The sequence below is a fragment of the Nansenia antarctica genome (genome assembly GCF_963989245.1).
Source record: "Nansenia antarctica genome assembly, chromosome: 11".
In the NCBI taxonomy this organism is placed as follows: Eukaryota; Metazoa; Chordata; class Actinopteri; order Argentiniformes; family Microstomatidae; genus Nansenia; species Nansenia antarctica.
The window spans coordinates 16,322,587-16,337,985 of NC_137681.1; the positions used below are offsets into that span (position 1 = coordinate 16,322,587).

Genomic DNA, 15,399 nt, shown 5'->3' on the forward strand with positions numbered 1-15,399 from the left:
AAAGCTGCAGGTACACCAGTACTGGCTTGGCAAGCCTAGATACTTCAAAGTTTCACCCTGTGACTCTAGGCTGTGACTCTGTACAAGCCATTGTACAGGTTATTATTGGCTTCTTCAGCATCATTTTGTTGTCACAGGAAACATTTGAAGCTTGAGTTTAATGATAAGTGAATTTATATATAATTTTTTATTTTATGTACTGTAAGGATACACTTCTAATATACTTTATTCTTTTGGATGTGTTTGGTGTCTCTGTACAGTGTGCCTCTCAGGGTCAGTGAGTTTCTGCAGGCCTTCAGAATGCAGTAAAGAGAGTTCAAGAACATACGTTAAAAAAGAATCTTACCATACATGCTGCTGTTGTTGTTAAACCTTTGTGAGGGCTAAAGGAGTAGCTAGGTCAGATATATCACCAATTATTGTTAGAGAGTGTTAGTGGGACAGATTTATAGTCCACTGCGGAACTCTTGAATTGTGGGAACCATTTCCAGTATTGTCAGAGCTGCAGACTGAGACGCTAAGATTGGGTGCTAAAGTGCTGGAAGTCTCTGTCCAGCTCTTCCTGTGACTCGGTCTGGAGCAAACATGACTGATTATACAAGAACCCATAGACCAAGAATGGCTAATTCAGCAATGTCTGAGATGCTAAAGCTATATCTTGCCCAGTATAGTAACCTAGATGTTGTTGTTCCAAGACATTGAGGTGTATAATGTACTCTAGGCCTAGCTTCAGAATTCCAAGGAAAGTTCAAAATTCACAGGCCACACTAGAATTGGAACACTGCCACCAGAGCGCAGAACCATAACAACATGTCACTGGTATCATGCACTGGCCTCTAAAGTGTGGCTTGTAGCTAGATGATAGATAACTGCTAGTTTTTCATTTTCATGGACTAGCCTATGCCTCTCATTTGTCTTCCAAAAGTTTTGAGATTTTCCTGGATCTTTTGTAGAGCCTTTTATAACGTAGCTCTGTTTTGTTAAGAACATCATTCCTTTATCAGGAAAGGTATTCCGATATCTGACTCTCCAAACAAACGGCATTAATTGCTGTTTCGGTTTGATAGGCCCAAGCCAGCTTTTGTCTGGATAAGAGGACATGAGCTGGCCTGGACACGAAATATTTAGTCAGTCCTGAGACAGTCCAGACATCCAGTCAGGCAAGACAAACATTACCTTGTGAAGACACGGTGGACGAGCTGCACAAGGAAGAGTAGTAGGAGAGGTTCTCTCTCTGCTGCCTTGAAAGACTTGTTAGTACAAAAACAGCCTTGTCATCATCGTTGACTTTGAATAGAGTGGAGGAGTGCGTGGTGTTCTCGTAGATTGTATTCTTGTGTTTTTACAGATACAATGGGAAGAATGATGCTTGCAGTGTCTGGGTTTATGTCTCTGGGTTAGTGTATACTAGTGTCTGGATTACGAGAGCTCAATTGAATATATGCATGGTGACATACTAGCTAGAGCTGTGGTGTAAACCAGACAGGCTAGCGTCAATTACATATCGATTCAGCCAAGTAGTAGATTGAATTTGCAATAAAAGAAAGTTGAATGACTTGTATGTAAAAAGCTTAAGACCTTTTTTTTTTTTTATAATAATAATAAATAATTGCACTATTTGCACTCATTGAATAATATTTATAATTACTTCTGAATTGACAGAATTTAATTTAACTGACCTCAACCCTAAAACTAGGTTTATGGAGCGACAGGAGTGAAACACTGTGAAACACATTATAGTTACATTACATTACAAATGAGTGGATACAATTGACTGCATCTGCACAATGCATTTCTACTGTATCTATACAATTACGGCCTCCTGAGTAAGCTTCAGGCTTTGTAACAACATATCTTCCTCATTGAGATTGGCTGCAAGCAGTGATATGTGGACTTGAATAACCTAACACTGGAATGGCCATGGGAGGCGCTGTCTCTTTACAAACTCCTCTTCATTGAACAAGCTTTCATGTAGAGTGACTACAATATCTGCCTGGCTGGATCCTCACCATCTAGCCCTATACTGTGCTGTTAAAACATTATCTCAAAGGGTTTTATTGGCCGTGTTTCTAACACGCAGTTGTCATCGTTTTATAAGCAGTCTTACAGTGAGTCCGACCTCTCTCCCAGTGACCTCACCAGGGTGCAAGGAATGGCAGGTTAACCCTGTGTCACCCTGGCCCCTCTCTACAACGTTTGAGTTTCTAAAACTGAAAAAAAAAACTCCTGAACCTCTCAGTCTGTAACCCCTTGACTCCCTGAGAAAACGTTGTTAAAAGTTTAGGTTTTCTCATGTTTGTATGGTGATATTGAAGACTGCTGTAGCTAGGAACTAGGAAGGGGAACACTTTCAATGTGGCGGGTCTCAGCGGAGAGTATACACTACACTTTGAGCAAAAATAGACCCCCCCCTTCCCCCCCTTACTGTAACCCTAGCCCACCCTGGTTGCTTGTGCCATTTCCCCACATAGCATAGCTAACCTAACCATAGGGATGGGGGCTCACATGCCAAGCAGCTCATTGTTAAGCATTAAAGATGACTACAGGGGACATAACAGCTGCATGCTGTTTGGGTCATGTGACCCCAGGGCTCAGTGGGAGGATGGGGGAGAGACGGAGGGAGGGAGAGAGAGTGGCCACAGCCTCCACGCTGAGTCAGGGTGTTATGGCAATGTTGGCCCCCTGCTAATCCCTGCCCAGAATGGGAGGCTCAGAGGCAGGTTGCCAGGCAGAAGAATCAGCCGGGCTTGGTGCTAATGGGTTGAGCGAATTCATACCGTCTTCGGTCAAAGTGGTGCCAGCTCACCAATATATTTATAAGCTCTGTGTAACGTGACTACACATACTCAAAGGGTTGTTATGACAAAAAGCTTGTTGTCATTTATCATTTGTTTGCTGTTCTTAATCACTGATATTTGTATCATTTTGATGTGGAAAGCGTGTGAACGTTTTCCACAGTGGCCGGCTCCTGCTGAAATGAAATCTCAGACTTGAGGAGACTATCTAGGGAAATTCCCCTCTTAGAAAAACATATGAAATGTCTTCCACTATTTTGGGCTGTATTTCTAATGTTGTTTTCTAGTCGGGTTTGACCCACGTGTGCTGTGTGTTTTGATGGTGTCGAGATGCTGGGATGTGCGCTATGCTTCGGTACTGTCGTCAGCTGCCTTGTGTCTGTCACCCATTGGCACATTCCCCGGCGCTCCTGCCCGCCCGAAGTCTCTGATCATCGGACAATCTCTCATACGCAAGGATAGGGTTTCAGAACTACTAAGAAGGTTTCGATGGGGAAGCAGGGGACACACACACAGACACACTTGACACACGCACACACACACACTCATCTATACACTTGCCAGTTCTGGGCTCAGCCTAAATCACCAGACATTTAATCGGCCCGCCACTGAGAAGCGCTCTCTTGGTGTTTATGGGGTGTAACATATATCTGTGCCATTTATCTTCGGTTTCAAGCACTCGGCTGAATGTGTTATACAAAGTCAACGAGTTTACAGTAGCCTATGAAGTATGGAGGGAGTCGTCATCTTTTATTTTTGGTCCAAAGTCGACCTCAAGTGTCTGAAAAATGACCGTAACACTTGTCAGGTTTCCACTTCGCTAACTTCCCTTTCATCTAGATTGGAACGGCATTCATGAGCGTTAACCACGCACGGCTTCTTGTCAGGCAGGAGAGACTGGAGACCGCTGTAATGCCCTCATCCTCTGTTCCAGCCGCTAAGTCCAAAGGCAGGACCGGACATTGTGTTCAGGGGAAGTAAGGGACAGTTGACAGGGTTTATGTGGGCTGTCTCTATTGTAGCTCATCTGAGTTAATCTCTATACCGTTACAGAGAACCCTCTGGCACTCACTAGAACGGGATATCTCCAACTCTGATCCTAAAGAGCTACTGAGTGTGCAGGAGGGCCGGGGTTTTGTTCCAGCCTTGCCATTAACACAATCCTCAATCTGGATATGAATTGAATCAGATGCAGTGGAGGCTGGTAGAGGTAGAAATCAGTGCAGAAAACCTTGGGTTACGGTACGTAACCCTGGGTTCTCTGAAGGCGATGAGGGAGACATCTCACTATGGGATATGCACCCCATGCGTACCCTATACCCTGAAACCCTATTCAAGTACGCCTGGAACAGGCTGGGAGCCCTTTGCATGGCTGACCCCGCCCCAGACCAGCCTATAAAGGCTATTACAACGCACGCTTGTTTCATTCTCTTCACTCGCTTATTTGCAAGCCTCTCTGCAGTGTTCCGATAGAACCTAGCTACCCAGCTTAACTGTTCCACTGCCAAGTCTCTAGCTCGGTTCACCAACAAGAGATTGAATTAGTCAGTAGTCTAGCTACTTTCTCTAGTGCCACTCTGATGCCATGCACGTTTTGGTGGGGTTGTGGTGGCCTAGTCCTAGTGGATAGTGAGTTGGACTGGTGAGATGGTCATGAGTTCAAATCCCACCTGGGCACACCACCACTAGTATGCCCTTGAGTAAGGCACTTAGCCCTAAGATACTCCAGGGAGACTGTCCCTCTAATCTCTATTTGTAAGCTGCTTTGAATAGAAATGTCTGCTAAATGGATAAAATGTAATGTAAAATGGTGGATGAGCTTCCATTGTGTACACTACCTTCAAAGTGCTACCCACTACCATGCATTACAATGAGCCCGTGTTCCAATTTCTACCTTTTCCAGCCACCATTGGTCTTGAGGACAGGTCAGCATCAAATCGACTCCACCACCCTCCTCTGCCACCTGCCTACAGCTGCAATTCTGTTCTCTTACAGTCTTGTGTTGACTGGAATGCAGGTTATGGGGTCACAGGCTTTGCAACTGGCCAATTTTGGAAGGTGGTGACTGCTTTCATTTACCGAACGTGCAGGCTGGCGGACGTCTAGCCCCCAAGGGGGCAGTTTAAAATCTGACAACGATAAACGGGACTTTTAGGACAGGAAACCCATCCCATGAAGAGAGAGGTTATCTGGGAGGACGGCTGCAAGCAACCTTCACTGCTGGGCTGCTCTGACCATAAACAGGAAGTTATTCTCTTTTCTTTCAACATCAGGGGGCCTGTTCAGGAGGGTGCAACGTTCTAGAATGTTCATATAGAAATGTGCCATTTAGAACAAATGTAAGTGTCCCTCATGAAGAGCAGGGAGTCATGTCTGCTCTGTACGATACATGAATACACCCTAGGCCTTTTCTGTTACAAAGGAGGACAATTCTAGTGTTGCCCATGGTCATAGGAATGTCTGTCTTTATATTCTTGAGCAACTCAGACATAGTTGTAAAGTTTAAAGTTTTTCTAAAGCCAGTGAAAATCAATGGTGGTGATATGGTGAGCAAAATAAGCCTCTATCTGAAAGTGGTTTTCTGCAGCTCTTCCATAGAGGAAAAAAAGGAGGAGCCGTCTAAATGACTTGACTGCTCAGCAATACAGAGAGAGTTATCCCAGTTGCCGTGGCAATAATCGACTTAATACATACAAGTTACAGAAACAGCAAGATACCATAGCTGAAACCATTATAGTAAAAGCTCAAAGCATAGTTCAAAGCAAATGCTCAGTTCACAATATGGTCCCACTGTCTCTAAGTAGATTTGGCTATTGTCAGACTCAGTCATGACTCTGACATCTGAGTCTGTGAAAACTGACCTTAGAGTTCACAATGTTCCACTGCCTTAGATCACGCTGTCACTAGAGATGACAAGTGACAACTACTAAGCTAACCCTAACCCCTAGTCCCTACTCTCTCTCTAGGCTTTGAATCCCATTGTATTATTTCTCTCATAGGTGGGGTGGAATTGTGTTTTTGAAGCCATTCTGTTTACACAAATCCAATTGACATACAGGAGCACATAGGGAATGACGGCTTGGTTTAGAATCCAGCAGATAACTCTGTGCTGGCAAGTTCACAGGTCTTGAATGTAAAGCTTCGGTCAAACTGCCTCTGTTCACAATTCCCACAGTACCTGTGTGTGGCGAACAGCATGGACAAGCTGGTGAGCTGTGTCACTCTGCTCAGAGGAAGGGCAGAGATTAGGCCAGTAATGGTTTTCCAGGAAACGGCAGGCACAATGGTGCTCTGGGGTCAGTAATAGTCAAATAATGGCTGCTACTTTCAGAGAAGCGTTTTCAAAGTGAGATGAAGTGCTCCTCAAGGAGACTGAAGTGAATTAAGAGGTGACCCATCATTAAAGTCAAGTTGTTTTTCTTGTCCTCTTCCTTTGCTCCTCTTTTGGCCTTTTTCATCCGTGAAATAGCGTAATAATATAGAGCTTTTATTGTAAAGTCGTTATAAAAGGAGGTCATCGAAGCAACCTCAGCTCTCGGCTGATATTTGATGTAACAGTTTATGTGTCAACAAAGATGGGCTATGTCAAAAATGGCCACGCCTCAGTGCGGCACTGGGCCAAATCCTCTAGAAACTTTTGTATTGAAAAGTCTCCTAGTCCTTTATGTATCAACACAAAAGCTACTATCTGTCTAGTAGCTAACTACTGCTGTCTATTTGGGTAGAGCACTCCCTCATCCCAGGGGATTTGCATAGCTGGCATGTTTTACATATTGATAGAGCTTGACGGTTTTACTGGAAGTCTTAAAACTACCTAACTAACATCACTGTGTTTTTCTCTGTGTCAGGGTACTAACTAACCTCTCTGTGTCCTCTAAATGTACTTACTAACTACGCTGTGTCTTCTAAATGTACTTACTAACTTCTCTGTGTCTTCTAAACGTATTAACTAACTTCTCTGTGTCCTCTTAACGTATTAACTAACTTCTCTGTGTCTCTACCTACAGGTCCAGCATGTGTTGACTGTTGAGGACAACCTGCTCCACCCCTGCAGGAAGCTCCTAGCCTTCGGTGGATGTGTGTGTCTCAGGGCGGCATGGCCATCACCATGTTCGCCTCAGCCTAGGTACCGTGCCAGCAGCCAGAGGACGTCTGTGTGCGCCCACCTGACTGGCGCCCTGCTGGAGGCAACGGCAGCCCTCGGTGCCCGCTCGGCTCTCCCCAGTGTCGTTGTGGGCTCAACTGGCCGTGCCGTGCTCAAAGGTGTGTGTGTGTGTATGTGTGTGTGTGTGTGTGTGTGTGTGTGTGTGTGTGTGTGTCTGGGTGTGTGGATGTGTGGGTATGTATGTGGGTGGGTAGGTGTGTGTGTGTGTGTGTGTGTGTGTGTGTGTGGGTGTGTGGGTGTGTGGCTGTGTGGCTGTGTGGGTATGTATGTGGGTGGGTGTGTGTGGGTGTGTGTGACCACTGGTACCAGGGCCAGGCCAAACATTTTGTCACAATCAAATGCATGCTTTTTTCTGTTTGCAGCTTAACAGGAAGTGATGTAAGGTTGCTGATGTAACTGAGTCTCTTGTCCCCCCATGTGTGTCTGACACAGGCAGTCTCAACACATGAGCTCTGTGGTCATAGGGACTTTGTATTGTTATACTTTCACAGGCCATCATTGACATTAGGTATCATTGACAAACTAGAAAAATAAAATCCACAAGAACCTTTGTGGGCTTGCAAAGTCCTATATTGGTAGTAGAAAAAGTATACAAGTGGTTTGAATAATAGATAGGTAGATTTCCTGGGTAGTTGAAAAAAAGTGGGGCAGTCCCACTCATATTTTTATTTTATTTTATTGACAGTACAGTATAGATTATGACAGGAAGGATGGGTGAGAGAGAGAGGAGGGATGACATGCAGGATATGTCCCCGGCTGGAATCGAACCGGGGACCCTGCGGTTACATGGTCGACGCTTAACCCGCTACGCCACCTAAGCACCCCCAAGTTTCCGTTTGTTAATGTGTTCCGAAGTGATCTAGATCAGGGGATGCCGGTGGAGGAATGGGAGGAACGGCTCATCGTAATGCATGGAATGGAATGAGGTATGGTATCAAAGACGACATCTGCTGGTTTCATAACACACCACCCTCTTCAGATAGCTTACGTACCCATCCCCAAGCAGTGGGAGGTTCTGAAGAGACAGATGACACTAATGAACAAATATATTCACTATTGTACTCTGATATTGTACTCTGATTTATTCCCTAATAAACTCACCTTTTCTGGTGTTAAGTGGCGTGAGTCATGCACAATGAGGTGCAACTCCACGCCTCCGTGAATCATAAAAAGCCAGGAAATGGTAAAAGTAATATGCACTTCAAAGACGGCTGAGATCCTTTGATTAGGACAAGTGCTTTCCTCCCCTGCTTGTCTCCAAGTTAATCTGATGTTGGCTGGCTGCTGTGTTCGCTCTGTGGCGGTTGCAGTACATGATGATTTCACCTCGAAGCCCATTATACACACACACACACACACGCACACACACACACACACATACACACAAACACACACGCACACACACACACATACACGCACATGCACACACACACACACACACACACACACACACACACACACACAGACACGCACACACTCATCATCTATCAGCACACACACTAATCTATCAACACATCACAACACACAACACAACACAAGACATGTTGTGACTGTCTCGTGCGTTAATGTTCAGCTGTAAGCTGATCCTCGTTGGCTCTAGTGAAAGTCCGCTGGAGGCAGGCCAGGTGACAAGACGTCTGTGGTGCAGGTTTGACACAATGAGTCACTGACCCCTCGGTCATCCCCGCCGGCCAAATATTAATTGCTGGAGCATTCCTGTGTTACAGCCTACGGGAAGAGATTCGCTCTGGACCAGAACTACTGAGCTCCTTTAGCCTTAGTAGGACTGGTTGATTGTGATGCTGGTGTCGTGCAAGACTGAATTGAGACGATGAGTTCAAGCATGCTATGGCCTGCAGGATTCATCAACACTACCTTTTATAGCAGTTATTTCACTTCAAGTACTTTTCTTAATTCTATGCTTGACAGCAACAGTTTTTTTTTTTTTTAAATCCCCTACTCATTCCATTTAGTTTAATTGGAATATTTCTCTTCATGTGACATTGTATGCTCTACTTCTTACACAAGGTATTCCCTCCAATAAATCAAGGCTACTTCACACATCGGGCCTGGGTGATTGGGTTGTTGTGCCTGGTAATAAGGTGAAATAAAATTAAATATGTAGTGCACAGACACAATATTAGACACATAATACACATTGACTCAACCTGCCCTAAATTTCCAATGTCAGATCAGATAGGTAACGTCAGATCAATGTCAGATCAGATAAGTAACGTCAGATCAATGTCAGATCAGATAGGTAACGTCAGATCAATGTCAGATCAGATAAGTAACGTCAGATCAATGTCAGATCAGATAGGTAACGTCAGATCAATGTCAGATCAGATAAGTAACGTTGGATCAATGTCAGATCAGATAGGTAACGTCAGATCAATGTCAGATCAGATAAGTAACGTCAGATCAATGTCAGATCAGATAGGTAACGTCAGATCAATGTCAGATCAGATAAGTAACGTCAGATCAATGTCAGATCAGATAGGTAACGTCAGATCAATGTCAGATCAGATAGGTAACGTCAGATCAATGTCAGATCAGATAAGTAACGTCAGATCAATGTCAGATCAGATAGGTAACGTTGGCACCATTTTTGCGATCTGAGTGTTGGTCTATAAAGAGCACCTTTCAGGAGTCCTGTAGATTCCATGGAATAAGTGCTTTTTATCCATCTACTTTAGGGAGATCTATGTCAGTGGAGGACAGGATCATTGTAATGCATGCAACGGAATGGGGAATGGTATCAAACACACGTGTTCGAAGTCAAGGCGAGTGGTTAGACACACACATGGAGACACAACTGACATCTTGTTCTTCTCATCTACTGACATTTGACTGGATATCAAAGGATTTGATGAACCGTTTCCTAAAAGGGTCAGGTCTGCTCCATCCAAAACCTTTTGTGTTGAGCTGAGCTCCAGCTCCAACTGTACTGCTATATGTGTGCGCTCCACCTCTCTTCTCCTCTTTCTCCTTCTCCTCCACTACTTAATGAAATGGTTTCCTTTAGATTTTTCTTTCATGTAGAATCATCTCAATCGGTCTCATCGTTGCGGTAATTTTTACAAAGCTAAACTAATGGTAGCAGCAGCAGCAGCATAAACAACATCTATTCTACTGTGTCATAGTGGCAGTACAGTAGACTCTAGGTTGCTAGAGGGGGAACCTTCTTCGAGCTGAGAGCTGTGGTTTTTAGTATAAAGCAGCAGGAGTGACATTTTGGAATGTTTTAGTAAATATTCTGACGTGTGTGTAACACGATGTACATGAAGGGACCATTTCTCAGTGTCTTAATGGTATGACGTGTGGTCTGTCTCAGGATGGGGGTCATGGGTCAAATACAGACAGGTGGTCTTATTTCTGGCAGCACTGCGAATGGAGGTCAGTCAAATATGATCTCCCTTTGTGAGAGGGTGAAACAATAACACATTAAATTGTTTTATATATATTGGAATAGCGGGGTTGGGGGGTCAAGATCAGGTCAAGTACATCCGTCAGTATGCCACAAATGAAAAGCAGTTGTTTTTGTTTTGTGGAGAAGTGCAGGACCACTATGAGGGGTTAGAGAGGCTATGCATGTGCCCAGGTTGTGTCAACGCAACACTGTTTATGCTGAACACGGCAACAGCACTCTCTATCTTAGTGTCAGACAGTGCCTCTGTGTCTGTGTCTCTGTGTCTCTGTGTCTCTGTGTCTCTCTCTCTGTGTGTGTGTGTGTGTGTCTGTGTGTCTGTGTGTCTGTGTGTCTGTCGGTGTGTGTGTGTGTCTGTCGGTGTGTGTGTGTGTGTGTGTGTGTGCCGACTGGAGAAAAAGCAGGTGCGGGGACAACAATGGAGCCTCCTCCTCTTCTGAGTAGTCAGGGAAGGCCTTGTACACATTGTTATTGTATTTGTGGCTGAATGGGTTACGTTGGAGGTCTTTTATTTAGTTTTGTCCCACGGGTTACAGGGACTTTACTGTGACTAATTGGGGACCAGTGTTTGGCTTCATCCCATAAGACATTGTACTGTTGATATTGTACATTGTGTGCCAGTCTAAAGGCAGTCAAGCCAAGGCAGTCCATTGTTTTATGACATCATTTGTTTAGATATCTTGATGATATACTTGCAAATTACTGAACTGCGTTATCTTTTCTCCATCCACTTATAAAGTCAATCATATGCAAGTGTTTTATGGCTGCTAGTGACTGTTTTATATGTTTGACTTCCTCTCTGTAGACTTCTCTGTTGCCTTCATGTGTGGTTAAACTGAGAAGTAGAGAGAGGGGGGGGGGTGGGTTGGGGTTGGTGCTAGAGGGAGGGGGAGGCGGGCTGGGCTGGCTGCAGGCATTGCTCCTGGCGCATGGCCGTGAGGTATGTAGCGTGTCAGCTTGGGGGAGAGGAGCTGCTTAGAGCTGGAGAGCAGCTGCAGCCCCTGGGCTCCTCAAATGTGGACAAGTGCACCTCGCTGCCGGTGCTGTGTGAACCGCCACGCTCCCAGCTAGGCTCCCGCTGCCTCCGCCATGAAGCACTCCCACAGGATGGACTTTAAGCTGATCAGTGAGTGTACACACACACACACACACACACACACACCTCTGACTCAGTAGACTCTACTATGTTACTGCGGTTGGTCACTTGTTGCTGTCTCCTTCCACCGTATTTGATTGATGTCTAACGTGTCACTGCTGTTGCCCTCCGTGGCTACGAGGACTGGTTGTTCACATTCTGTTTAGGTTTTTTATAGGAGCATGAGATGTTTTATTTTTGTCTCAAGGGCACAGCTTCTATGGTGCTACACTTGTATGTTGCAATGTTGTTGTTTTTTTTAGAGATGTGGACATTTACATTTACATTTTTGGCATTTAGCAGACACTGTTATCTAAAGCAACTTACAACAAATACATTTGTCTAAGTAAGTGAATCATCTATCCACCAGTCATCAAAAGAAAAAGAAATCTATGCTAGGACTAGGCAGTCACAATGCTAGAAGTTTTTATTTTATTTATCTACAGTAGAGAAACTGTACAGGGGGGTAAGTGTGGATGAAAAGGTCTTTAGCAGGGACAGTTAAGATGTAGCCTGAAGAGATGAGTCTTCTATATTTCAACTGAAACTCTGCTTCTTCCAAATCCTTTGTCATGTTCAGATTGAAAGATGTATCTGATCAGATGTAGTAGTGGCTATACTCCATATTCCTATATATTATAATCTATATTCCTATATACAGTACCAGTCAAAAGTTTGGACACACTTTCCCATTCAATTAAATGGGGTAGTGTGTCCAATCCTTTGACTGGTACTGTATTATACTATATATTCATATATAGCATAGAGTCTATGCCATAGACTATAGATTTCAGTTAATCAACATAATAATGTATGCAACACATTTCAAAGAATTCTTGTGCGTTATTTGGTCTTTATCAGAAGAACTGTCAAGATACAGGATATTATTTAAAATGTTATTCTAAAATACTAATCATTCTATTGGTTGTAAATTGTGTTGTAATAAGCTAATTACTGACTTGCTTTGGCCCTGCCCCCCACTAAAGGATGTGCTTTTTGAACATACTTGACGATGTTATCACTACTGTTGCCATTATTGTGACTGTTCTCCAGTGGTCTAGATGTAAGATGGCTATCCTAACCATTTGTCGACCAAGCTACACTATTTCTATGCGTCTCCCTGACCAGTGTTTCTTTATCTCTGACTAGCTTCACCTTTTTGAGTCATAGCCTACTACAGAATACAATTGTCATCTAGTAGCAGTGAGTAATGTTAGTCTTCACGCTCAAGGATCTGTGCCTTGGTCGGTAGAGCCTATTATTCATCATGTACTGACTGTACCATAACAGGGGAGGTTGGTGGAGGTAGAAATCGGAGGACTGGCTCATTGTAATGCATGGAACGGAATGAGTCATTCTATATCATTACTCCTTCTGTTCCATTTATTACGGGGAGCCTGTCCTCCGGTTTCTACCTCCGGCCAGCCTCACCTGTACCATACATACCTCATGGTAATTGAAAGCATCTCTTCATTATCCTTTGTGTATTTGTTTACATGTTGGTTGTTATGCTTCTGTATCACACCAATATTTTCCCTGTGAATTGCCAGGTTCTCAGATGACAGGAGAGGTGTAGAGGGAGAGTGTGTTCTCAGCTGAGCCTGGAATACTGTAAGGAATACAGGAGTTAATTGGTTATATCAGTGACTCAGCAGGAATCAGCTTTACTTCTCACATTCTCTTGACAAGGATTCAGTTTTACAAAATATTGCACACAAGGTTTGAACTCCATGTTTAAGCTGTGGTCTTATGACCTATAAACAAGGAATTCATGCCTTTGTACACGTTCTGGACCACGGAGATTGAGCTACCTAGATGTATCTCTATCTATCTCTCCATCTCTGAATTCTTGGCCCCCGTGTACCAGCTTTGGTCCAATGTTTGACCTCTGCATACAAGCATTTTGCCCACAGAGATGAATACATCTAGATATGGGGTATTCAATCAAAATTCAACAAGGTCCAGTTAGAGAAAATGTCCTCAAGCAAAGATCCGGAACATCATAATGTCTAGCTTGTGTTATGATTCAGTGCCATATACAGTGTATATATATATATATATATATATATATATATATATATATATATATATATATATATATATATACACACAGTGCATTTGGGAAGAATTCAGACCCCTACACTTTTTCCACATTTTGTTGTGTTATAGACACAATTTAAAACAATTTGCCATAAATCCACACACTCTACCCCAGAATGACAAAGTGGAAACAAGTTTCTTGAAATGTCTGTAAATGTATAAAAATGTAAATAAAAGAAATACCCCATGTACGTAAGTATTCAGACCCTTTGCTATGACACTCTTAAAATGGGATACAATGCAAAAATGTCATCAACAAATGACTCAATAAGTTGAATTGAGCCCATCTTAATGCAAGAACATTAGTTCGTGTAATTTTGGAATGAATATCTTTGTTTTTATAGGGTCTCTGATTTGCATAGGAATCAATTACACACTGTGTAGATTAGGATGTCTCTACCAACTCAGCAAGTTTTACAATTTTCTCTTGATCCTGACAAACTCCTCAGTCCCTGCCAGTGACAAATATACCCATAAATTGATGCAGCTACCACTATTCAGCACTTTTTCCTCTCCACCATTCAACATTTTTGTATGTCTCCCCAGACCTCAGGGTCATATTCCTGAGCAGTTGTTCCTCTCCATTTGCTCAATTTGTAATGACAACCTGATCCACACAGTGTGTAATTGATTCCTATGCAAATCAGAGACCCTATAAAAAGAAAGATATTGATTCCAAAATTACAGGAACTATTATCCTTGCATTAAGATGGACTTAATTCAACTTGTTTAGTGATTTATTGATGACATTTTTGCATTTTAGCTCATTTTAAGAGTATCATTACAAAGGGTCTGAATACTTATGTACATGAGGTATTTCTGTATTTAAATGTACTGATATTTAGAAAAAAGTGGTTTCTCTTTGTCATTCTAGGCTATTATGTGTGGTTGTTGACAAATTATTTTAATTTAATACATTTTAATTTGAGGCTATACCACAACAAAATGTGGAAAAAGTTAAGGGGTCTGAATTCTTTCCAAATGCACTGTATATTGAAGTACCGGTAGCCTATTAATTGTATCACCGTCTGTATGTAGTCAACAACAACTGACTGTCAAATACAATAAATAAAGTAACATTCTATAATTCCCTCCATTTCAATTTGCAATTATTGAACTGGAGGGATTATAAATAATAAGTACTCTAGTAATAAATGTGTTATTTTCTCATTTCAAGTAAAATAAGGGCTGCATTTAAATGTAAAAATACATAACAGAGAGCTTTTGAAAAAGGTGCATCTTAAAATAAAGTGCTTAATTTTAGAAACATTAAGTAAAAAGTGTAGCTTGAGTTTCCCTTTCTCCTAATTTTTGTCAAGTCCATTTCACATCTTAAGAGTCTCAACCAATTTGATAGTAAAGAATCTCAACACATCTAAGAATTCAACAGTTTTAACCTTTTCTTTCTTCCTTCTTATATCCCACTCCCCCCTTTTCTCTATTTCAGTGAGAGAAATGAGCTCTAGCTTGTCCTGCCAGGATTTTAAATCTGGGCTGGAATGGTGTCAGGGCCATTCTCATACACATGTGTAGGTGCTCATTGGTGAGCCTGGAACAATATTGGTTTTAATAATGTTCATAGTGGATAAAGCAGTGAAGGAGCGATTCTGGCGGATCGATCATAGGCTCTTAGATCATGCATTCTGTGCCCTCAGTTCGGATTTGAGTGGGTATGTTTGCTCAAAAGATGTGTGCTTTGTCTCGTAGTGCCGACATCACTTTTCTCTGATTCACTTCACTTCTCAGACAGTTTTCTCTCGTCTCGTCTTTCCCATGT

At 42.8% G+C, this 15,399-nt stretch overlaps 2 protein-coding genes across 2 annotated transcripts in view; one reads left to right on the top strand and one right to left on the bottom strand.

The window, feature by feature from the left end:
- The window catches only part of rbp4 (retinol binding protein 4, plasma), a 170,468-nt gene that overhangs the window by 58,989 nt on the left and 96,080 nt on the right, over window positions 1–15,399 (bottom strand). The gene's annotated exons all lie outside the window — the stretch shown is intronic.
- The window catches only part of plce1 (phospholipase C, epsilon 1), a gene marked incomplete at both ends in the record, with an annotated part of 53,930 nt that overhangs the window by 10,973 nt on the left and 27,558 nt on the right, over window positions 1–15,399 (top strand). The window contains one exon of the mRNA XM_080542340.1: window positions 6,803–7,058. Within this exon, the coding sequence (XP_080398466.1) occupies window positions 6,803–7,058 (256 nt within the window). The remainder of the gene's footprint in view (window positions 1–6,802; window positions 7,059–15,399) is intronic.